Raw genomic sequence first — 23,778 nt, forward strand, 5'->3', positions numbered from 1 at the left:
CACACACACACACACACACACACACACACACACACACACACACACACACAACAAAGGCATGTAGGCAAACATCAATATATATGACCAGACATGGGCGCACACACATACTGATTTTGCCTCCGTGTGCCTCTCTCTAACTACATCCTGTTGAATGATTTAGGCCTTGTGTGGAAGCGCGCGCATGTGTGTGTATGTGTGTTTGTAATGGAGCTGGTATGTCAGGATCTAAGGAGTCAAAGGTCAGGCCATGCTAAATGTGAGCAGGAGGTTGGCTGACTGCAGGGTAAACACAGACCAGACACACTCTCCTTCTCTCTCTTTTCCTTCTCTCTTTCTCACAAGCACACTCATAGGAAAAAAAAATACAACTCAATACTGCTACGGAGCACTTCCAAATTTATCCATATTTCAGCACCAATCGGATAAATATTGATTGTACTTTAAGTTTTAGTGAAGAATGTCAATTTGCAAACCTGGCTGAAGATTCGTTTTGTTTGGTAAACGTACGATTCTGGCTCAGACATTACATTTGCTTTGCCTCTTCTTCCCACCACATTTTGCCTGTTTACAAATACTTCCTCAGCCAGCTTTATTTTCTTTATTTCAATACGGCAATAAAAGTGGTGATGGATGTGGCTTGATTAATCACTGCTGGCCTTCTGTACCCAGGAGAATGAGTCAACATCTGGTTTTACAACCCTGCTGCACACAAACGGCACTTTACCCATCTTCCTTTGACATGCCCCCTTCTACCATTCAAAGCCCCTAACCAGTCATATATTAAGTCAGCTAACAAGTCATGGATAGCTTTGCTCTGTTTTTTCTTTTTGGTTTCTCTGACCCTGACTTCAACCCCAATGATTCATGCCATCCTTTGTATAGCCATTTTAATTTACAAAAACTGAAAAAAAAAACAGTAAACTACAGGGTTCCTTTTAATATTTGAGGTGCTCGGACTCATCCAGCTGTAATCAGCCTGTTTCTAATTTAACAAAGGAAATATCAAGTCTAAAAACTGGAAGTAGAATTTCAAAAAGCACGGGGTAACCTTAGCAGAGTACTGCTTATTTCATATCACCTTTGACCTCTGTTGCCCCCCCCTTCTTCACTCTTGCCCTTTAGGTACCCCAGACAGCCTGGCGGAGAAAGAGCGCCAACTCATGGGCATGATTGGCCAGTTGAGCAGCCTGAGGGAGCAGCTCTTGGCGGCCCATGAGGAGCAGAAGAAGCTGGCCGCCTCACAGATGGAGAAGCAGAGGCAGCAGATGGAGCTCGCCAAGCAGCAGCAGGATCAGGTATAGGAGCACGGTGCATGTGAAGGGCCTCATTTGGAAATGGCGTTTACTCCATGCCTATGCTGCAAAAAGAAAAAAAAAAGTCCATACTAACAAGCCATTCACTCTCCATTACTTGGTATATGGAGCACATTGTTTGATTGATCGCATTGCAAAATGTAAACTTCAAAGGTCAGTACTGTTTAAAATGCATCTTATAGGTCTACAACAGAAGGTGGATTTGAAAAGCAACAAATCACAGGATTTTCTGTCCCCTGCACGCTCTTTCTTCCACACACACACACACACACACACACACATCTCATGCAGCGCTCAAGCAGCCAGAGACATGCGCCTTTGGCAGCTTAAACACAAGGACATTACACAGGAATCAGCTGAGGGTATGTAGTGTTGGAGCGGATGTAGAAGAGACATGCACACACTCCCAGCTCCCAGGCGAGAGTCTGCCAGGTATTTGCATAGAGAAGGGTTTCCCTTTTTTTGCCATGCTTTTTTGCTCCTGGAAGGCTTGGTTTTACAAAGAGAAGGATGGGCCCACACACACACACACACACACACACACACACACACACACACACACACACACACACAGAAATACAGCTGTAAGGACAAATCACCTGTGACAAACACAATGCATTACAGTGCTCCTGGCTTCATCCTGCACCAGCACACAGTGAATGACTCTGACATTATGAAGACTGTACTCTATGTGAATTCTTGTGTTTCTCCATTTCTGTTTAGGAGTTGCTGGAGTTTCAGCTCAAAAGTTACTTATGTTTTCGCTGTAGCTGTTGTGTTTCATTGAAAGCATTGTTTTGAATGCAAAACTAAAGGTAAAGAAAGTACCAAATTACCTTTCAAGAACAAAAGTATTTGTATTTTTGTCTGTTTTCTAGGATTGTAGAAGCCAAATTTCACATAATTGTGTAATTCTTTCCTAGTTAAATAAAAGACGCAGTCACATAAGTGAAAACAAGCAGCTTTAAATTATCCTATGAGGCTAACTGTTAAAAATTGTGTGCTCATTATTTTCAGCTAACATCCGTATATCAAAAGCAGTCAGTTGTCAGCATGTCAGTAAGTGGGTCGGTGTTGAGTCCATATGAAATGAGCTTTTTAATATTTCATACCAGGGCACTGACCCTCTGTCGTGCAACTGGGGCATCAGAGACCTGCAGATGTGTCGCATCTCCCACAGGCTCTGCACACACGAACGCACACGCATGCACTTTGTATGCAGTTCTAAAAGCGCATGGTGTGCTCTGTCCACAGATTGCCCGGCAACAGCAGCAGCTTCTACAGCAGCAACACAAAATCAACCTCCTGCAGCAACAAATCCAGGTGAGGCCAGCTTGTGTCTGCATGGCCATCCATATGATGTGCGCGCATGTTTGTGTATGTGCCCTTTGTGTGTTGGGTTTGTGTGAGCGTGCGAGTATGTCTGCGCGCGTGTCGGCATCACCCACAATAGCAATTTTGTGATTGTGATTGTTGCAGCTTTTCTATGCTCAGCCATCAGCATTTGGGGCCTGAATCAACGTTGACTTATAATGGTGACCCCTCCTCCTCTAACATACACTCATACACAACCTGTGTAATCACTTAAAAATAGGTCGGTCTGCTTGGAAAAATCAAAAGTACTCTGTTGGCAGTATGTGCGGTTTAAGTGATTATTACATAAATCCAACTTGCTTGTCACACTGTCGGTGAAGTCCACTTTTCTGATGTTTATTCCATTGTGTCTGAGAGTGACTGTTAAAGGAATACAGCACCAGCTAATCAACCTAGATAATGGTAGCAAGTGTGAAAGAGAGACTCAGACAAGTAAAACCTTATTTTCTGATTATTTCAAGGCTGTTACGTTCTAAAGTACAAATAAACACACCCACCTCGGCACAGCTCTGCAGGAAAGTTCCACATTGTTGATTTTTGTACGACTGCAAACCCATAGAAACTATACTGTCCAATATGGCATCCTTGCTCTTTTTGTGCGTAGCTAAGCCCCTACCTGATTAGCCTGGTTGCTACGACTCACACTTTTTCCCCCTTTTGAACAGAGGTTGATGCCAGAAACACTCTTAACACTGCAAAATAATAATAATAAAATGAGAATCCTCACACTCTCATACTGCAGGCCAAGTAGTACCCTGTGTTTAAAAATAAATAAATAAACGTTTCAGTTGTAGATGTGATTAATATTGCGTGATATTTTTGAGTTGGGTGGTTGTTGTATGAGATACTTGTTTATGTTCTCGCTTCAAAGGAGATTTGTAAGGGACTTTCATCACCACCGAATCCTATGAAATGCAAAATCAATAGGCCTTTATTTAGTAATGGCCAAATCTTATCATGTGGTGTATAAAAGTGAATGTTAAATAGCCAGTAAAGTCAAATAAAACTGCAAAGTAATTCAAATTAAAAGTCCCTTTGAATGTGAGCCTGGTCCTCGGCTTGAGAAAATGGGTGGGTTTATATATGTAACACTGAAAAATGGAAGTATTGTACTTTTGGGTCCATACACTGGAGCCTCTATTTTGGTCCAGGTGGCTTGGAACGAATAGCCCAGCCCTTTGTAAAGGCAGATGACACTGAATTTTAAGCTGAGAAAGCTGGGCTTTGTATCATAAAGAGACACCCTGTCCAAGAAAGCGCACACACACACACACACATACACACACACACTCCCTTTCCCCTGAGAGTTTAGCCATACACGGTTTGTGTGATAAGAAACCTTGTGATAGCATGTGTGTAGGACGTGTGTCTGTGTGTGTCCACGATACTGTGTAAAGCAGCTGTGTTTATTTGCTTTATGCGAATTAAATTCTTAATTGTCCGCGTTTTGTCTCTCTGACAAAAAAAGCGAGCACATGTTTGCGTCTGAGGAGTTCTCTGTGCCTTCTCCATGCGTTCGTTTCTTAACCCATGCGCTTGTGTGTGTGTGTGCGCGCGCACTACAGCTGTGTGTGTGAAGCCATAAACACGTCCGCTCATGATTCACTCCCTCACGACCCCGCCGAGACAAAGCTCTCTTTTCCCATGACTTTGCAACCTTTTCCCAAACAAGCGTCTCTCCATTGAACGGGCCCAACAATAGTTTCTCACAAGCAGGGGCAGCTGTAGGCAGCCTCGTTAAGAGAGACACACAATCAACAGGCGCTCATCACAGCAGCTCAAAACACTTAGACATCCACATATATGTTGCACACAACAAAGTATGCGAATACACGGACAAACATCCAAAATATACGCCTTCCCTTGCCCGTTCACACATATCACAAGCGGTCGTGGAGAGTGCTGCACACTCGCTCGATGATCAAACACACACTCGTCATCAAAGACTTGGTTGAGAAATACACTGCTTAATCATTCATGAAGAGATTGTCCACACAATCCCACAATACAATGGCCTGCCAGAGAGAGGGCACCAGGTTCAGTGTGTTCGGGTGTGTATGTACGTGTATGTGTGTTTTGTGTCTGTATGATAAGCCCCTTGTGATTGCATTTCCCCCTAACAAGGCTGAGTTCAGCTGTCCCTTCGTGTGTGTGTGTGTGTGTGTGTGTGTTTGTGTGTCTCCGTCCTTGGCTTTGTTAGACTTGAACCCCCAAAGGCCTGTGAAGAATGCTTTCAACCGTCCACTTGGAAGAGGTGATGAAATGAAACGAATAATCAAGCTCATGAAAAAGAGAGGAGAGTGACACACATCCTTCATGAAAAGAGGACAAATTATTTATTGTCCTTGTGTCTGCTTTCTTTTCTCTTTTTTTCCCTCTCAGGCTAGTGATATGCGTGTTAGCTTTCGCTATTTAGGCCAGCAGCACTCGCCGAATGCGGTGTAAGAAAGTTCATTTGCACAGACGGGCATAACAGCAGCAGAGGCTAATGGCATACAGTACGAGCAGCACACGCACACGTGCACCTTCATTGTGTAGACGCTCATTAGTCTTCACAAGTCGGTGATTGGCTGTCTTCTCACTCTAATTGATTCTACCTGAAATGATCCATGATTTAGCATCACTTACAATCCATTAATTTTAATCATGCACTACATACACACACACTCTCCCTCACATTCACATTGTTTTACTTTTGAGTGAGCTTTCATACACTGTCCTAATCCTCAATCTTCCCTGGATGTAACCCTTACTTTTATTGTGATTAACCGTCTAAGCCTAACCTTTAATTGAAGTCCTGACCGTACGTTATCTCTAACTTTGCCATAATTCTACACCAAAACCCCAAACATGACGAAACCTTTCCCTCTGGTTAAGCAGAGACCTTGAAAAACACCCTTTATGTTATAAAACTTTGTGTTCATTCCAAGGGTTCAGTCTAACTTGTCCACACAGAAATTCCAAAACAGGAACATGTGTGAACATAAGGACGTACAAGACACACAAAAACACATGCACACACACTTTCCTACCCCCTGCTAGGGGCCTTCTTGTTAAGCTTGAAGGGGTGAGCACATTTTCTCAAACTTCCCTTTACTTTCCTTCTCGTCTCGTCTCATTCTAATTAAACGTCTTGTCTCCGAGGCTCCCCCCGGTGTTTGCCGGGGACGACTGCTGCTGCCGTGCGAGGAAGCGCGACAGGGATGAAAGCAGCTCACCTGCCGTGAGGCTCAGGGCTTACCTTGAGAACACGCACACATTTTTATAGAATTGCCAGACACAAATGCACAATATATATTGAAACAGAGGGATGAGAGAACACAAGTGTGGCCTGCCTAATGAATCAAAACTCACTCATGCAAAGCACTCACACACACACTTTCAACTGTGTCTGCTCCTGTTGCGCTGCCCCTGTGTGCTGTCTTTAATCTCATCAAGAATCACTACTGCTATAGGTCAAAGGCAGCAGAGCAGAGAGAGAGAAAGGAGAAAAAAAATATCAGAAAATGAGTAAAGCCACCTGATGCTTTGACTGGTTTAAGAGAGCCCAGAATTGGCGGCGACAGCGGCTAACAAGGTCTCTATTAAGGCCATCCTGCACTGGTAACTCAATCTCACATACACAAAGCTAAGTGTAATACCTGATGCAATCACAAGCACAAACTCCTGTCTCTATCTGTGTTTTTCATTGTTGGGAAGAGGCAGACAAAAACATTGAAAAACATTTATTGATTTCTACGCACACGGTGCAGACCATGAACGTAACACAGGAGCACCTCTGTAGTCTTTGCATAGGAGCAGCTAACCCAATTGGCTGTGTAATTATTTAATCACCCCCATTACACCGCAGCCAGTGTAATTTGTGTTTTCCTTACACACTGTGTGTCAGCATGCACACACACGTATGCACTAATAAACTGGACTGCAACCAAACAGCCTTTCCCACTAAGGCCCACCCTCTCGCTCTCTCACACACACACACACACACGCTTTCTCAGGCACAGATATACCTGTGTGTGCATCCTGCAGTGGCACTGCCACCTGAACCATGCCCCCTACATTCACAGCACACTGGCCTAATAGCCCACTGTCCATAGAAAGTTAATGGACTAATATTAAAAGCCAGCTCCCTCTCTCTCTCTCGGTCTCGCTCTCTCTCTCCAAATTAATTATTGGTTCTATCGCTCGCACATCCCCTCTTCAGCAATAGGTCATACAGGTCTTGCATTAATTGCCGGAGCATATGGTCGCCAACAGATTTTAGCTGTGGGACTCGCACTTTAGCGGGGGCTATTTTTTCGCGCGCTCAGATGCGAGCCATATTGTGCGGCGCTGGCAGCTATTGTTCGGCGCATTAACTTCATAGAGCTAATTACTCCCCAATAATAACTTTACCTTGGAGTTTTTAGCGCAGCGCGTGCCAACCAACCTGTTTCGCACCCCATATGTTAATTAGCGGCCACATCTTCATTATGCCGCAGCGGCGCTTTAAGTTCAAGCTGTGCCGCCTGGCGCGTGGTGAACGCAGCCTCGACTCGCTGCCAATTATCCAACTCTTGCTCCCCTCTCCGTCTCTCTTCCTCTCACTCGTTCTCCCTCTCTTGTTCATTCTGTTCTCTCTATCTGCTGTTTATTTCCTGAGAAGTTGTCTCGCCAGGGTGAATTGTCAACTTCTCTCTCTCTTTCCGTCCCCTTTGCCCCTGTGAAATTTCTCGAGAAAAAGTTTCACACTTGTTCTTAATATATGTGATTTTTTTTTCCCTTCTTCTTCTTCTTCTTCTGCTTAGAGTCATTTTTTTCTTTGTTTTGCATTTAGCTTTCACTGATTAGAGGCATTTTTCAGATCCGGTTTCGTTTCAGGTTTCTGTTTTGGGTGTGGAGGTGGGGTTTGCAGATGAAAGCGGCAGCGCCTCTTATTCTCCACGTCAGCAGTAGCAGTGTGAAGATTTGTGTGTGTGTGTATTGTAGGTTTTCATGTTCGCTTTGGGCCTGATGTGAAAGAGAAGCTGAGGAGCGCATTATTCCCAAAGCTCCTGCTGTTTAAGATGTGCCTTTTCCTTTATGTGAGATCTGGAGATTGTCTGATAGATCCAGCCTTGCTCTCCCTTTCTCCTACTCTTACTTTCTCCCGCTTTTCTTTTTCCTTCTGTCAGCTCATCTTTGTCTCTGATTTTTATAGCACTCTCCCTCCCTCTTCTTCTTGTTGGTTTCAAAGTTTACAGTGTGATCACAAGGCAGAGCTCGTGAGTTGCTTTAAGGCATTATTGTATATTCAATATTAAATGGGAAAGAAAGCTCCTACAGTATCAGAGTGATTGATCCTCTGTATTATGTGATAGCCACTCCACAAACAAACACACTCTCAGTTTTTGAGTCCCTCGCTCAACTTGCTGCGACCCACGTTTCCTGCTTTGTGTGGCTTATGAAAGTCGATAAGTGTGAGTGTCAGTGAGCACGTTAGGCGATTGCTGCTACTGATCGGCTCAGCAGCTGTTACACTAACTCAGCTACTATGAGAGCAACCTATGTATGGGAATTGTTCTCTATAAACCATTCCCCATCTCACTCTTGTCTCTGTTTCTCATCCCTTTGTTCTTCTTCCTCCTGATCTTCTTATCCCATTGTGATGACTCATACTGTACATAATGCGCAACAGTTCTGTAGGCTGATTAATGTCTGCCTATTGTATGCAGGCATATTGTTCTGAGATTTAGAAAAGGAGGGGATGATATAGAGGAGAAGGTAGCTTTTCTCTGGCGTTTTCATTGGCAAAGAAAGAAGCAAAGTCATGTGCAGACACTGAGTCACACAATATAGATATACTAGTGTGTGTATGCATAGTATATATGTGCTACATCTGCCTCAAACTTATCTTACTCTGCTCCTCTGCTCCCCTTCCCTCTCCTCCCTCTGGTATATTACAGCATTTCTAGCCAGCTCTACTCCAGCATATGTCCAATTAGGCCTGAAAGGCAAAGCAGAACTGTTCTGTCTGTGATTCGTCCCCGCAGGGGTCCTGTCCGAGCGTCGCTCTGGAACGCCTCCCCCTTCTGATCGTGCGTCGCAGGCGGCACGACGGTTTATGGTTAACCAAAATGGTGGAGTAATTATTGTTTTTGGTGTAAGGGGGGAACAGGAGCTGCGCTGTGATAGTTTGATTACAGTGCTGCTGGCTGCCGCGTGCCGACACACACAGGAGCGGGAGGAGGGGGATGAGGAGGAGACACAGAAACACACACACACACACGCACAGGAATTTACAGTACACTGTAAAATCACTGTTGATACTGAGCGACAGCCACTCTCTCTCTCTTTTTTTTCTATTTACCTGTCTCAAACACTAACCACTTAAAGGGCTCACATTGCTGAGACATTACCCGATTGTACCGTGGCACCACCACCATTCTTTATGATTGTGCAACCATTTCCTTCATTCCAGATCAATTTTCCACATCAGTCAGCTTTTACTCACCCATTATCCTATTCAGCCATTACCTTCTCTGGTCTCCTGGCAAAATAAGAGTGACAGAAGAAGAGGAAGAGAGATTAGTTGCAAAGAGGGAGCAAAGTGCTTTGCAACCAGACATGTGCAGGTCATGGGCCTTAAGACATTATCAGGGATTTGAAGCCTCACAGTTTAACACAGAAACTTCAGGATGCCCGTCTTTGCTTTTTTTCTTTTAAATTGAACATAGCATTAGTTCTGGCAGGTTTCACAGTCAGCCTGAGGCAGCAGCCCTGGCAGATCAGCTGTTCTCATTGACAGTCACATCAGCTGATGGCTCAGCTAATAGCTTTCTGTGCATCGTATTTGCATATTTGAAAGCTGCATATCATCAGCCTGGTTGCTGTGGCCTCTGCAAGCCGCTGTGGAACCCAACTTCACCTCCTTTCATCCCTTTTTAAACTCAGTCAGTGTCACATCTGTTACGTCACTGATGCCTATTCTGTTCTGAGCTACTCCTGAATTTAGTCTTTCCACAAATGCACAGGGAGGTCCCGGAACAGAGGCATACTGCCAAATACAAATTACTGCAGATGGAAAAAACAATCTTCCTTTTGACTGTAGTGGTCCTGACAGAAATCTGTTTATACTGTAAAACAGAAAAAGACATCATTAAAGGTATAGTTAAATTGACAGAAGCTGTGAAATTGTTAATTAAATATATTACACTTCCAAGACCTGCTTCTTGTACTTCTAATTTTATTTGAGTACAGTGTGGGCGCAGCATTGTTGTAATCTTGCCATTTAATATTCAAAAAACTGGTGGCCAATAAAAAAGGCAAACTGTATGCTTCTCGTTACTGAATAAAAACAACAAAGAGGGCAAGATGTGTCCTAGGGCTGGCTCAGAGGATTACGCAAGATTGTCGCATTATTTTTTTACATTCTGACTTTTTTAGAACAATTTCACCATCTTTGCTTTGGGATGCTTTGCTGTCTTCATCTCGCGTTACACCTTAGCTATAGGTAGAAACTCTCCATTATTTCCTTCCTTCTCCCACCTTTTTCCACTCTCCCTGTCTTCCTCGCCTTATCTTCTCCTATCTTTCCTCTCAAACTGTCAGTCAGTCCATCACGCGCAAGTCTTTGTGTGTTGTTTTTGGCAGAACGCTGTTTAGTGCAACCATCTGTCTCCTACTTCTCTCTCCTTCTCTCTCTCTCCTGTCATCCCTGCCAAAGTCACCCATCGGAGGAGCTTCTTTTTCTTTTTCTTTTTTCTTTTTTTTCTCCCTTCGTCTCCTTTTAAAATCCTGGAAACCTTATGAAGTCGTATGGCTCTCTGCCGACAGGCGCGCACACAGCGTTGTGTCTGTGTGTTTGTATGTTAGTGTGTGTTTTGGTTGGTGGGAGGTTTGATGCAGGGAGAAGGGAAGAGAGCACTGTCTTCCAAATAAAACGAAAAGGCCAGCTGTTGTTAGAGTTTAGTGAACTGTCCTCGTGATGTGGCTTTTTGTGTTTGAAATGACATGATGCTCTCTTTACAGCCGTGTGTTGCGCATTGATTACATGCATACAGTGTATGTATATGAGTGCATTTGATTGTGTCACTGTGCAAACACACCTTTATTTTCAGCATTGTTCATATCGCTCCCAGCGCATGCACACATGAAGAGCTGTACAAATGGACAGGTCGTAATGTTTATGCCTTCTCATTTCCCTTTCTTTTCCCCCTTTTCCGACTTCCTCCCCCCTTGTTCTTCCCCCTCCTTCATCAGCAGGTCCAGGGCCAACTCCCTCCACTGATGATTCCTGTCTTTCCCCCAGACCAGCGAACTCTTGCGGCAGCTGCGGCCCAGCAGGGCTTCCTAATGCCCCCTGGCTTCAACTACAAGCCTGGCTGCAGTGAGTGGCATCCGTGCGCGCACACACACGCTGTACATTCATGAATAGGTGCAACTTTCAGAGTAGCTTTTATGTGTGATGTTTCACATGTTTTTCACCAAGCAAGCAAGGTAGAGTCCTACCATTTTCCCACACAAGGAGTCTGGTTGTTTCCCAAAAGACGAGCTCGCCCCTATAACAACATCTCCCTCTTAATAGAAAAACCAGTCCAAATACACCCTTCCTGTTTACACTCTCTTTATCTCTCTCTCCCTCTCTCACTCAGTCCTTTTGGCTCCTTCCTTTTGTCTTGTCTATTTTTTGATGTATAAAAGCAACAAAATGAAGGCGTCCTGCAGAATTTTTTTATTTTTTTTTTGGCTATCACGCTCCGGCTGTGTGGCAATGTGTTGTTTACCATGATAGAGAGAGAGAGAGAGAGACACAGAGATGGGGAGAGAGAGAGGAAAAGAGGAGAGGTTGGTGCTTGCCAGGGGATGCTGAGAATAAATGCACAGTGGGGGGGGTTAGCAGAAGGGGGGGGAGGGAGGGTGGTAATGTGACCTGCCCCAGGTTCTCCTCACATTAACACGGGACGCAGCCAGAACATGTTTCCAAAGCAGCCCCCACACACGCGCGCGCACACACACACACACGTCCAGACAGCCAGAAATGGCTTTGTGGAATTGCAAACACACACACACACAAATCAGACACAAATATGTAAGTGTGCGCACAGGCTCGTGCATACTCCCCCCCTCCCACCCCACCCCACTTAGAGTTTCACAGCTTCCCAAACAAGTCCATTCCATTTTAATTAGTGCCATCTTCACCCACGCCCACTGCCCACGTAAATACCCTGTCAAGTAGTGGGCTTGTCTTTTCACTGCCTCAGCCAACTTCAACCGGACTGGCACACTGCGGCAGGCCAAGCCGCCCCTGAGAAAACTCTCTGGCAACTTTCGAAGTTGTTGTGAGTCGATGTAGTTTGGTGGTGAAGCTCTAAATAGGACATGTGTAGCATTGTGCGCTGACATATTCTCACGGCGCTTCGCAGTTTGGAAGACAAGAATACATTTTATTTGCACAGTATGGATTTCTGCGCATTCCAAGCCTCTCCTGTTTAAGCACTTGAACAGTAACGCAGTCTTTTTTCACGCTGCAGTTTAAGAAATCAGCTAGCGTCTTCGAGGGAGGGATAACGAATAAATAAGTGCAAAACATACCTGCGTTTATGGTTGTAACTTTTTGAAAAAAGCTGGAAGCTTAATTCCAGCTATTTTTAGGGTAGCTTTGCATGAACAACAGTTCAAAATACTCTTCTTTAATCTGATACTAAACCTTGACGCGGCCCCTCAATTCATCCACAGTCTGAAACGTGCCAGTTTAGATTTTCTTCCTTAAACCCAGATGGGCCCGCACTTTCAAACAGAAGCTTTGAGCAGAAGCTGGGTGGCATTTCTGTGCTTGAGTCTGGAGGAGAGGCTGAGATGACCATATCAAAGATCTTTGATCTAATGTTTACTCTTTATGATATCATATGGATCAAAACATGTCTGAGTGTGCAACTTCATACTAAGAGATCACTTTGTTATTTGAAATTTTGGCCATGTTTTATATCTTTAACTTTCAGAGTAAACAGGAAAAACCTAAAACTTTGGCCTAAAAATGCTGTTTCCCGCTCTAAAGTTTGACAAACCCTGTTTTATTTGTTTGTTATTTGGAGATGAGACTAAAGTGATTCAAAGGGTGTTTTAGAGATGAGTAACCTAAACTAAACATCCCAAGTTCAAAACACAGGTTTTTCTTTTCAAAAATTAAGTCTGAGTAACTTGAGAAATTGTTCAGAACAAAGTAACACAGAAAGCTTTACTCTGTATGGTAAGAAAACTGCATCGTCTCGCTGTTGCTTTCATGTTGAAAGATTCTATAATGCCTCTTTAAAAATAAAAAATGTGCAAAATTGTAACATCAAAGTGTCACTGATAATGTTTTTGTATATATCACTTGCCCTCATCCATCTCCCTCATTCGTCTGTTTGTCAGTGAGAAATCTCAGCCTCGTCCGCCTAGGTCGCTGTCCCCGAGCCAAGAGCAACATGTTTGCTTTTCTCTGTCCTTCTCCCTTTTGTTACAGCGACCCCCAGGAGGAGCATAAATATCCACTGGGCTCATGTTTGTCCAGGGAGCAAGGAGAACAGACCAATCTCCTAGAATACACAGTCCTGAAATAATTCTTTAATCCCTCCTGCCCTCCTTCCCAACTGGACAAAGGAATGTCTCAGCTTTGCTTTCACCCTCTTTTTTTCTTTTTTGTGTGTGTTATTTTTAAGAGTGAAGATATATGGGAAAATATGTTGTAAGGAAAGTCTGGCTTGTGCCAAGCTAGGACACAAAACGTACACGGGCAAATACACACAATAGATAGAGCCAAGAGGCTGATCACTGTGCTCAAGGTTCAGGTCAGAAATGCAAGGTCAAGCACTGAGAAGCTTCTCGAGTTTTCTTCAGATGAAAGAAGTTTCCTGGATTAGATATCAGCACAAAAGCCCGATCTCGTCCACCAACTCCTCTTTAGTTAGAGAGCAAGTTCAAATACACATCGGAGCTTTCAACCAGCATGTTTGTACAATATGACCATAATTAAACACCGTATCCTCTTCTTTTCTCCCTTCTGCTCCTCTCGCTGCTATCCCTCACCCTCCACCTTCTCTTTCCTGTTATCTCTGACCTTTCTGTCCCTCTTTTTCTTTCTTTCTCTCTCTCTGAGTAATTACAGTGCAGCCTATCTGCACTTACTAACTAATAATCCAAACTCGCCCCTTTCTCCCCTTTCTTTCTCCACCTCGCTTCTGTCATCTCTTCCGCCCTGTTCATCCATCTATCTCTTGATTTATCACTCCTGACAGAAGGGCGAGAGAGGGATGAAGGAAAGGAAGAGACAAAATGGAGAGGTAGCGAGTAACTTGTGAAGAAGGCACCAAGAAGGAAAGAAGCAAAGGAGAAGAGTGAGGGGAGCAGTGAAAGCAGCGCTGTGTCCACAAAGCAGGAGAACAGACAGTTGAGGGGAAAAAAGGGAGAGCGGAGAACAGCAATCGGCAGTCGCGGCTCTTAATTACGGTGCTGGGGCCGGCTTTATCAGAATCCCTTCACCTCACTGCTCTTTGTCAGGGGGTATTAAGGAGGAGGACACACAATCAGGCTTTTCATTAGGGCCCTACCGGCAGCGGACACAAAGGATGGCTTTAACAGCTGCAGAAAGGGACTCAGGTGGCAGCGGTGGTGGTGGTGGGAGAGAGGGTTTATGGGGGAGAGGAGAGAGGGAGCAAGAGACTAAAGCGGGATGAGAGGGAGGAGAAAAACAAAAGGATGAGGGGAAAGAGTGAACAAGAGAGATGGAGGCTGATAGGAGAGGAAAATGGAGACGTGGGTGGAGAAGGGGTCACAGAGCCATCCTAGTCTAACAGGGGGGAGGTGGAGAAATTGAGGATAAGGTGCCATTGGTGTGTAAAGTGCTCGAAAAGCAGTCATTGTTTTTAATTTGATATTTCATTTTATATAGAAAATATGTGATTCTTGTCTTCAGGTGACCCCTACCCTCTCCAGCTCATCCCCACAACGATGGCTGCTGCTGCTGCCGCCACACCAGGTCTGGGACCCCTACAGCTCCAGGTAAGGCTATAGCACCTACAGTTGATCTCTCAGAAATAAACGTAGGGGCCAGAAACATAAAAATGACTTCCAGCAGTAGCCACAAACCTTCAGATATATCACAGATGTTTCTCTTCTCACTGGGATGATGCCATTGTGAACAATTCTCCTAACCCTGACAGTGTTCACACCACATTCTGCTGCCCACTGAGCTAGACAAGACCACAAACACAGCCACAGGGGGGGGATGCGCAGCTGTCACTTTCAGCCAAAGTGTTGACACCAAAGTGATCCCACAAAAACATGATCTTTATGATCAGGAAAGAAAAGCACACACAAACAGAGAGATGTGACAAATGTAAGCGTAGCCCTCGGCTTTGTCCTGTGATAGGGAGCAAATGGGGTTGATGCAGTTCAGTGGGAGCCGGCATGCAGAGTAGAGCACAGAAATATTCAGATTGGCTGTCAGAGGTAATTTGGGGGTGATGCTGAAGACATTTCAATCTCCCTTAACAGCACAGACGTTACCGAAGGCTCTGAATAAACCAAAAGAGGGATATTTCTAACCTAAGGAATAGGTTTGGATCACTGTACTCAAGCATGCCTTTAAAATGAAGTGTCCAAAACTTTTCGCATCACAAACCAGAAGTCAAAGCATTAAATCATTCTTCAATCAATCATTCTTCATTTTATCTGTTTCGGAGATGTTGACCAAACAAAGGAAACTATGACAAAGTTGAACCCAGGATTTAAGGGGCAGCTTACATCTACATGCACCTCAGGGGACTCTGTGGAAAGCAGGGCAGAGATGAGAGAGAGTTAAATGGGAAAGGTAAAACACAGGTGGGAAAACAAGCTGACATCTGTTATCCAGCTTAAAAGGAGGATGAGATTCGTGCTTTTCCTCTGTGTGTATGTAAAATAGGTGCCCCTATGGCGGCCACTTATGTAATCTTGACCACTGTCTGCCCTCACACGACTAGAACTCAGAGATCCACGTCGGCTTTGGGCCCCCCTCTCAGAGGGGTTAAGAGCTTGCACTGGCATCCTCTCACTCGCCTGTCTGAAACACATTAAGCACTAGTGCAGGGCTCACCCTCAGTACACTTGGCCACCTGTGTACATCTGAGAGAAACAGCTGCATTTGACACACATGTTTTCATGTAGTTCTCCACGTCTTTTCACTTACACACAAGGGGAATGATGAGAAAATATGGGTTAAAGGTCAGACAGAGGGTGTGTAATACATTTGCACCTGTCAGCCAAAAACGTGCAGCTCCATATGCTAGACACTACAGGGAGAATAGAATAGCTGTGTAACTCTATCATGGAGAACGGACCCCGCTGTCGTCACTGATTTCATTATTGCTTGCGCGCCTGTGTGTGTGTGTGTGTGTGTGTGTGTGTGTACGTACGTTTGTGTTTAGCCCCAGAATAATTTTCTCTGTCTGTTATCACTGCCTCAATCTAGCTGTCCATATGTTCGACTGTGTTCAGACTCACTCAAAATCTCCAGTCGAACAGCTTTGTCCACCTTGCAATCAGACACACACACACACAAGCAGGGAGGGGCAAAAGAACACAACAAGTGCAAAAAAAAAAAAGGAAAACCCATCTCACTCAGTCAGATTTCTTTCTTCCAATCCTCCAAGAGAAATACACATCCACATGCACGCTCACACAAACGCAGGCGCACGTTGAGATTAAGGCTTTGTCACAAAGAAACGGATTTGCCAGGGCTAACACAAGTACAGATGTCTCAATGTGGATGGATTTCCTTTGGGATCGTCTCTGCGCCCTCATTTGATAAGGAGGTGTTTCTGTCGCCCAGACGAGACATGACAGTTAGCTCGGCCCTCGGGTCGCCACGGCAACACAGCGGTTTGGCGGGGAAGACACGAGTGAACCCATTCAGCCGACACGCATACACAAATGAAGACAGAAAATGAAAGATTTTCAGATACAATGGACAATAAACTAAGGTGCATTCATGGGAACATGCAGACATGCCCACGGGTGTGTTATTTCAACATTTGGGCTGGACTTGAACCACACACACACAAACATAGTGATTACAGTTTGTACACACGCTTCTCACATATGCTACACTTCCCGTGCGCCTGGGATCTAAGGTTTAGTCTTCAACAATATGAAGAATCTATATTTGTTGTCCAAATTGAATTAAATTCAAATCCAATATATTTTGATTTGAAAAGGAGTTAAAGGGCTTTTTTGACAGTCCACAAAGAGCCTTTCTTATCTTAAGCACTATTGATCCGGTTTAGGTCGTTAACTTTGGTATCACAGCACATCTGACTGACTCACTTTGGGGAATGTGGTATATTATATACACCCACTGATACAATATAGGATCAAAAACTGCAGTTGGTACCTTGCTGGTTCGGTTTGCTTAAATTAGTATACGCAGCAATTTTATACATCCCTCTTAATTTTCTGCTAATAAATGACGGAAGTTATTGTTTAAAAACAGCAGCGGCTCCTGTACAAGCAGCTTGCATTGATGAAACTGTAAGCAGTATAGTCTGAGCTATGGATATTCTTCCTTTTCCAGTGTATAGGTGCAGGATTTTTTTTTTTGCTCACTCACTTATTTGCCTATGCAGGCATGAATACTTCCTTTAAATACACTCATATATTAAGCTTCTCTATGTAGCTCACACTTTGAGCAGTTGCTAATGTGATTTTTTTTATTTTTATTGCTGATAAAGCTGTTAGAGGAGAGCTGTAGTCTAACTGGGCAGTTGTGTTATTAGGCTGTCTGTGTAGGAACAACAGCCACAGAGAAACTGTTCAGCTGTTACTCTATGTAACTCTAGTTTTATGAGTATGAGTGTAGCCTCTAATAGGCTTCACCACTGGTTGTCTTGGGTGGCCAGCTTTTAGTCTGTCGTGGCTGTGGTTACCCCTTGGCTCCACTCCTTGTCAAGTGCCAAAACACAGAACCCCACAATCTTTTGTTGGCACGTTATCAACTAACACCTCTGTCTTTTATGTCCTATTTTCTGTGACATAGGACTCTGCAAACCCACTAAAATGTACAAAAACAAACATATTTGTAATTTAAAGTTAGAGAACTGTTAAATTGATGAATTCTCCCTTAAAGTTCATAATATGAACAAGAATGTTACTTTGACACAATCCTGCATAAAGTTAGTTGTCAGGCAGTCAGCTCATATAAGCTGATAGCTCAGTTTTTATACATTTTTATGCATCCAAGTGGCAAAGTTTACACAGGGCGCAGTATTTGCTTAAACTTGCCCACATTTCCTGCACAACTGGAAGCCGCTTTGCGACCCACCTCCACCACAGCTCCTCCGTTCACACTGTGTGACTTCATCTGTGGTCATTAATGCCTCCTCTGTTCTGTATGAGGGTCCTTTTGCTGCTCTAAACAGAGTACAGCCTTACAGCCAAATATAAATAATCGCAGATAAAAAAATGTTTTTCTTTTGACTAAAGTGATTCTGACTGAAACTTCTTTTGTGCCAGTTTTTTTTTATTTCTGTCATCGCAGAAATCTCAGTCCTATTTGGAATCTTGTTCCTTGCAGCTGATACACTGTAGATACGAAGCAAGAAATCAAGTTTGGAATAATGGCTTAATCTGTGTGTATCCAATGTGCACACAGAAAGAAAGAAGACCGAAAGAAAACCTTTCAAAAGCACAGTGTCGAGATAAGTGCAGTTCTTAGAAAAATGTATTAAACTCAATGATTTTAAAGCTTTTTTTCTATGTTTGAACCGTCCTCCATAGAAATCAACAGAGTGGCTCTTAAAGTCAATAGAAGCTTAACACTGAATCCTCTACAGAAGCTTTTCAAGGCAGTGGAGGCTTTGGAGTGTACAAGGTTGGCATTTAGCATCTTAATCTGTGGGATGAGTGTGACATTGTGCATTAGAGCATGTTAATCTGGCTCCCTATTGACCCTTGATATCATTGATATCATCCACATCACACAAATGGACTGAGAAGGACAGACAGAGAATTGAAAAATGAAAAGAAAATCCACTTATCCTGGTGAGGGAGAGAGAGAGATTTGAGGTAACGATGAAAAGGCAAAAGTACCAGAGGATGATCAGCTGAAAGGATAAACAGAGAGAAAAAGAGATGAGGGAACGGAGGTAAGCACTGGAATAAAGTGTGTTTGTGCGCAACAAAGTGTGTGTGTGGCGTGGTATAAAGAGGGTCAATGGCATGGGTCAGGCATCATATGGAGAGGCAGATGTTGGAACATATTGTCCTGGATTACCGCACTGTACACCGGAGACATAGATGGACGAACAACGGATAGGCGGTTAGAGGGAGGAGGGGAGGGGGAAAGAGGAACAGATGAGAGAGGTAAACGAGAAATCAATCGCGCAAGTCGTTTTTTTTCTACAAAACCTTATCTGGAAGGAAGACAGATAGCAACACAGCAGTTTTCTCAGATGCTTCAGTGTTGGAGGTGCTGAGAGATTTATTTTTGAGATTGCACTGTGAGCCCGTGAGCAGCAGGGATAGCAGATAAAACTTCTGAACCCTTAAGAGAAAAATAGATTTTTATAGAAAATAGAGTTCATAGAAACATTTTGGTGTATAAGTCCCACGTACTTTGAGCGGCAGTTTTTATATTCCGGCTTTAAATTCTGGTGAAATTACAAAATAAAGTATAGACTGCATTGTTGAGAAGTTTTTCACTTTAAGTAACCCAGCGATGTTAAAGTAAAAGCTAAATATTGGTTATTTCGTTCTATTCAATACTTTAAAGAGAGCACAAAGAAAAAGAAATAGCCAAAATACTTGAGATGTTTGCTGTCAAGGTATAAAGAAAGCATTGTAGTTATTTTATTTAAACTTGACCACTATATTGTGGTGAAGAAATCTCTCTGTGTGGGTTGTTTTTATTCAGTTTATTGTAGTTCAATCTCACATAGGTTTCCAAACAAGAACAAAGGCTCGAAAGCAAAATCGAAGAAGAGGTTGATAAGACGTAAAGATCGGACAGCGTTTGTGTCAGACGCTTCTGACTCATTATCAGTTTTACCGAGGCTTGTCTTCTTTTTTTTGCCTCTAAGTACCAAAACAACCCACAAGTGGGGGTGAAAAAAACACGCTTAGATAGACAGAGAAGAATCCATTAAGATCTATACAATAGTCCTCATGTCCACGTAAACAATAGAGCTCAGACCGCTCTGAGGCGCCCGCGTACTCGGACAACAAAGATGAGGCAAGCTTGTAATCTGTCTAAGGCTGCAGATTATTGACAAAGATTCACAGACACACACAGATCCCCAGTGACTAAGCTGACAAGAGAAACAGCAAAACAAGAGAATGGACACAGCTTATTGTGTGTGTCAGGGAAGATGCACACAAGATAGTGTCAGTACTACTAATACCACAGAGTGACCCCATGTTTTCAGTCAGAGAACACCAGCAGTCTCCCATCACCTCCCCACCTGATGTCAGTAGAGGTCGGGCTACACACAGACACACACACACAGACACACATGTAAAAATTCTATTGACATATTGCTTGTTTCACATTAAGGGATTTAGGGACATAAAGAGGGAAGGGCTGTACAGCTCAGCAGTGTGCCTGGGTTGTGAGTGACATTTCAAATTCCTTAGTCTCATCCTGCAACTGCAATTGCACCCCCCTCCCCAATCTGTGTGTGTGTTCACTCCTCTAGTCACCCCAGGGGGCTTTGCGCTGTCACTTCCTGTTTGTTGACATGTATGTCGTTGTGGCGACGCTCTGGGCACGCTCCACAGTGCCTCTGCCCTCTGTACCGTGTGTGTGTGTGTGTGTGTGTGTGTGTGTGTGTGTGTGTGTGTGTGTGTGTGTGTCATTGCTCGCCGGCCCATTGAGCAGGCTTTGAGTGACGGGAGCTGGCCTTGTAATGGAACTCAATTCACTCCGTAAATAAAGAGGCCTTTGAACCACTGGTCCGAATATGGCAGGACACACATACACACACAGACACACCGCCTGTGGTCCACTCGCCGGGGGGGTTTGGCTAGCAGGGAAGGGGTTTTCATGCTCGGCTGGAAGTCCACCCCCACACCACCCGCCTTCCCCTCCTTTGCAGGAGCTACAGTACAGCTAATTGAAGAGCAATGAACAAGCACCGGCTGATCTGATCTCAGCGAGCTGGTCAACTGTGCCGCGTCCATGGAACTCACAGCAGCAGCAATACATCCAGTGCACATTATGTACCTCAATCATGCACTTCACTCATGTTTGAGAAATCTATACAGATACTCATCAGAGAAGAAATGCTTGCTTATGTGTATTTTACACTTACAAGAGACTACTCAGGAGCAAACAGTAAAGTGTGAGAGCCTTACACTTTAGAGTGAGTGGGGGGGGCAAGGCTCTCAACAGTCAGTGAAAAATGTGGATTGCCCTTTTTTTCCCTCCATAACTCCAAAGTGTTTATCAGGGATGAAGTTACTTTTCACAGTATTTTTGATTTATTTATTTATTTTACCTCTGAATGCAATTCTTGGAATGGCAGGTATCTGTTTTAGAGTGAAATTACAAGTTTAGAAAATCAATAAAAGTAATAGAAAAAGATAGAGAGAACTGTCGTAGAAAACATGCTTTTGCGTTGCTGTTGAATTGTTGGACAGTAAATATTGTACTATTTGAATGAATGGCAGTCATGAAGAGATTATTTCATATTCAAATATGAGATTCTTCCAAAAAGTATGCCGCTGTGCAAGTGTGTGTGTGTGTGTGTGTGTGTGTGTGTGTGTGTGTGTGCGCGCACGCCAACAGTTTGAATGTCTGTTTTTTCCCCCTTGGTAAAGAGATAAATGTCTTACTTTAAGATAGCAAAGAGGAGAAGGAGCTAATGTGGCTGTCAAGAGAGATAGAGTGAGGTACAAATGGACAGAGAGAGAGAAACAGCAGTGACAGCATCTCTTCCTTGTCCATTTGCATAAACAGGCCTTTGTTTGACGCCGGTGGCCGGCAGCCAAGCACCAACAGAAGGACGGAAGTTAAACTTAAAAAAAAAAAAGGATGGTCTTCTTCCAGAAAAATATTCCACCAGAAATAAATAATAACAATTATAACTATTCAAAAAAAAAAAGAAAAGAAAAGAAAAACAACACATCAGTTACTTCGTGCAAAAACAACCATTATGTTGCTCTTCAGAGGAAGCACTAACAATTCAGAGGAACACAAAACCAGCGTCTTAGAGATTTGTATTAGCCAACATGAAAGTAATTGTGCTTTGCGGGATGATTTTGAGCAGAAAGACAGAAAGAGGCATTTATGAATATTGAAGCTTCGTCCAAGTTGTGAATATTATGCTGTGTCTGTTGCTGTGGAAATACTGGCCAGAGACTGTTTTGTGTGATACAATGCTATTGCATAAATATCCCAGAGTATGTTCGCACCATCGCAGCTCACACCATAATGCTTTTATTTAATTGGAAATTAATTAAATACATAAATAAGAATAACGAAAACAGTGTTTTGGGTTTTTTTTGCCTCCTACTGTAGTTATTGAATCAATTTATCTTTATTTTAAACCTATTTCACGACATTTGCGTCTGTTTTTGCATCTTATTGTCGACGCATTAAAAACATCACAGGGCCACTAGACACTCCTGGCATGTCCCATCTGGCATGTAGCGTCACAAATTTCTCTCCTTCTCCATCATCACTTTTTTTTTTTTACCTTGAGCAAGAGCTGGGCTCGCCATCGTGACCTCAATAGGCAGAGTGTTTGCCTTTCTCCCACGATGCACCTGGAGGGGACATGGCCGTCTTGAGGCCTGTCAGAGAGGCTGTTAGCGCTTCTCCCATGGGGTGGGAGGGGGGCTGACAGTGGAGATGTCCCACTCTATCTTTCTGTCACACAAACAGAGGCCGGGCCACTAATGGCCTCTCCTTCCAGAGCTTTTTAGCCGCCTTTTTTCTTTTCTTTTCTTTTTTTTGTGGTCTCGACTATTCATTTATTCATGTCATCCTTTCTTCTCCTTTTTTTCTCCTCCTCCTCCCCCCTCTTTTTACCCCCTCTCTTCTCCCTTTCTTGCTGTCCCACCGACCCAACTCTTGCCTCTATCCTGTCTCCCCCTCCCGTCCCTGTCTCTCTACCTGTCTCTCTCTGACCTTGCAGCAGTTGTATGCTGCTCAGCTAGCAGCCATGCAGGTTTCCCCTGGGGCCAAGCAGCATGGAGGCAGCCTTCCTCCCCAAGCCAACCTGGGCACGCACTCGCCACCCACCAACACACATTCACAGAGTGACAAGGTCCGCAGCTCCCCGCCACCAAATAAAACCAAGGTAAGAAAGAAGAAATGTAACATATCTGTGTGTGTGTGCATGTTTTTGTGGTTTGAAAGCTGGCTAACAAGGTTTCTTCGTCAATAACGAGCACGACTTGATGAATGTTTAAAAAAATAAAATAAATCCACAGCTTAGGAAATAACATTTAATTCCTGAAGTTTTTAATTAGCAATCACATCTGCTTTTCAAATTCCTGTCTCTGATATCGCTAAAGTGTTATTTTTCGACAAGTTTGCAAGAAAGCTGTCAATGGAATATTTCAGCTTTCTGTCTGTGGAAGTATTTTCCATAAGTTTTATTTTCTCAATTCAGCATCAGTCTCTATTTCTTTAAAAAAAATTCTTGATAGTAGTTGAAATATTCTTACTGCGTCGGGTAAATTCTTCCAGTTCATTCAGGGGAGAAAAAAAATCCAGTCAATTAATGCTCAAAAAGGCTTTAGCAGCCTAATTACTCGAACTGCACACACGCTGGCCTTTCCAGTGTGACCACGCTAGCTGAGAGTGAATGACTTCCAGTGCATGAGCTGAAAAATGTGTTCCCGAGTGTCGCAGACACATTTTTATGGTTTTTTTCTCTTATCAAACAAGTGCCCCAAGCAGCGATCTGCTTCTCATTCTATTCTCATTCTATACCTTAGTACAACTTGGTCCTCGATCAGTTCACCTCAAACACCAAAGGTTTATCAGAAACTTCCAGCTGGTATCTGGTCGGAATTCAGGATGTATTGGTGCTTCTGCCGTTTTCTCGGCTGGCTGCCCAATAGGGGCGAGGAGAAGCCTTGTGACCATCCAAGTGGAATTCTATGAATATCT

The 23,778-nt window shown here is 43.7% G+C and overlaps 1 protein-coding gene across 10 annotated transcripts in view; it reads left to right on the plus strand.

Moving 5' to 3' along the window:
* The window catches only part of sox5 (SRY-box transcription factor 5), a 142,843-nt gene that overhangs the window by 100,963 nt on the left and 18,102 nt on the right, over nucleotides 1-23,778 (plus strand). For 9 of the 10 annotated variants that reach the window (XM_013908830.1, XM_013908833.1, XM_013908831.1 and 6 more), the window contains 5 exons: nucleotides 1,123-1,295; nucleotides 2,568-2,636; nucleotides 10,908-11,034; nucleotides 14,599-14,684; nucleotides 22,796-22,960. In XM_013908830.1, coding sequence (XP_013764284.1) covers nucleotides 1,123-1,295; nucleotides 2,568-2,636; nucleotides 10,908-11,034; nucleotides 14,599-14,684; nucleotides 22,796-22,960 — 620 coding nt within the window. The remainder of the gene's footprint in view (nucleotides 1-1,122; nucleotides 1,296-2,567; nucleotides 2,637-10,907; nucleotides 11,035-14,598; nucleotides 14,685-22,795; nucleotides 22,961-23,778) is intronic. The other variant, XM_013908829.1, reaches the window with a different exon arrangement.

The sequence above is a fragment of the Pundamilia nyererei genome, unplaced genomic scaffold (assembly GCF_000239375.1).
Source record: "Pundamilia nyererei isolate P.nyererei 1_Seehausen unplaced genomic scaffold, PunNye1.0 scaffold00014, whole genome shotgun sequence".
Lineage (NCBI taxonomy): Eukaryota > Metazoa > Chordata > Actinopteri > Cichliformes > Cichlidae > Pundamilia > Pundamilia nyererei.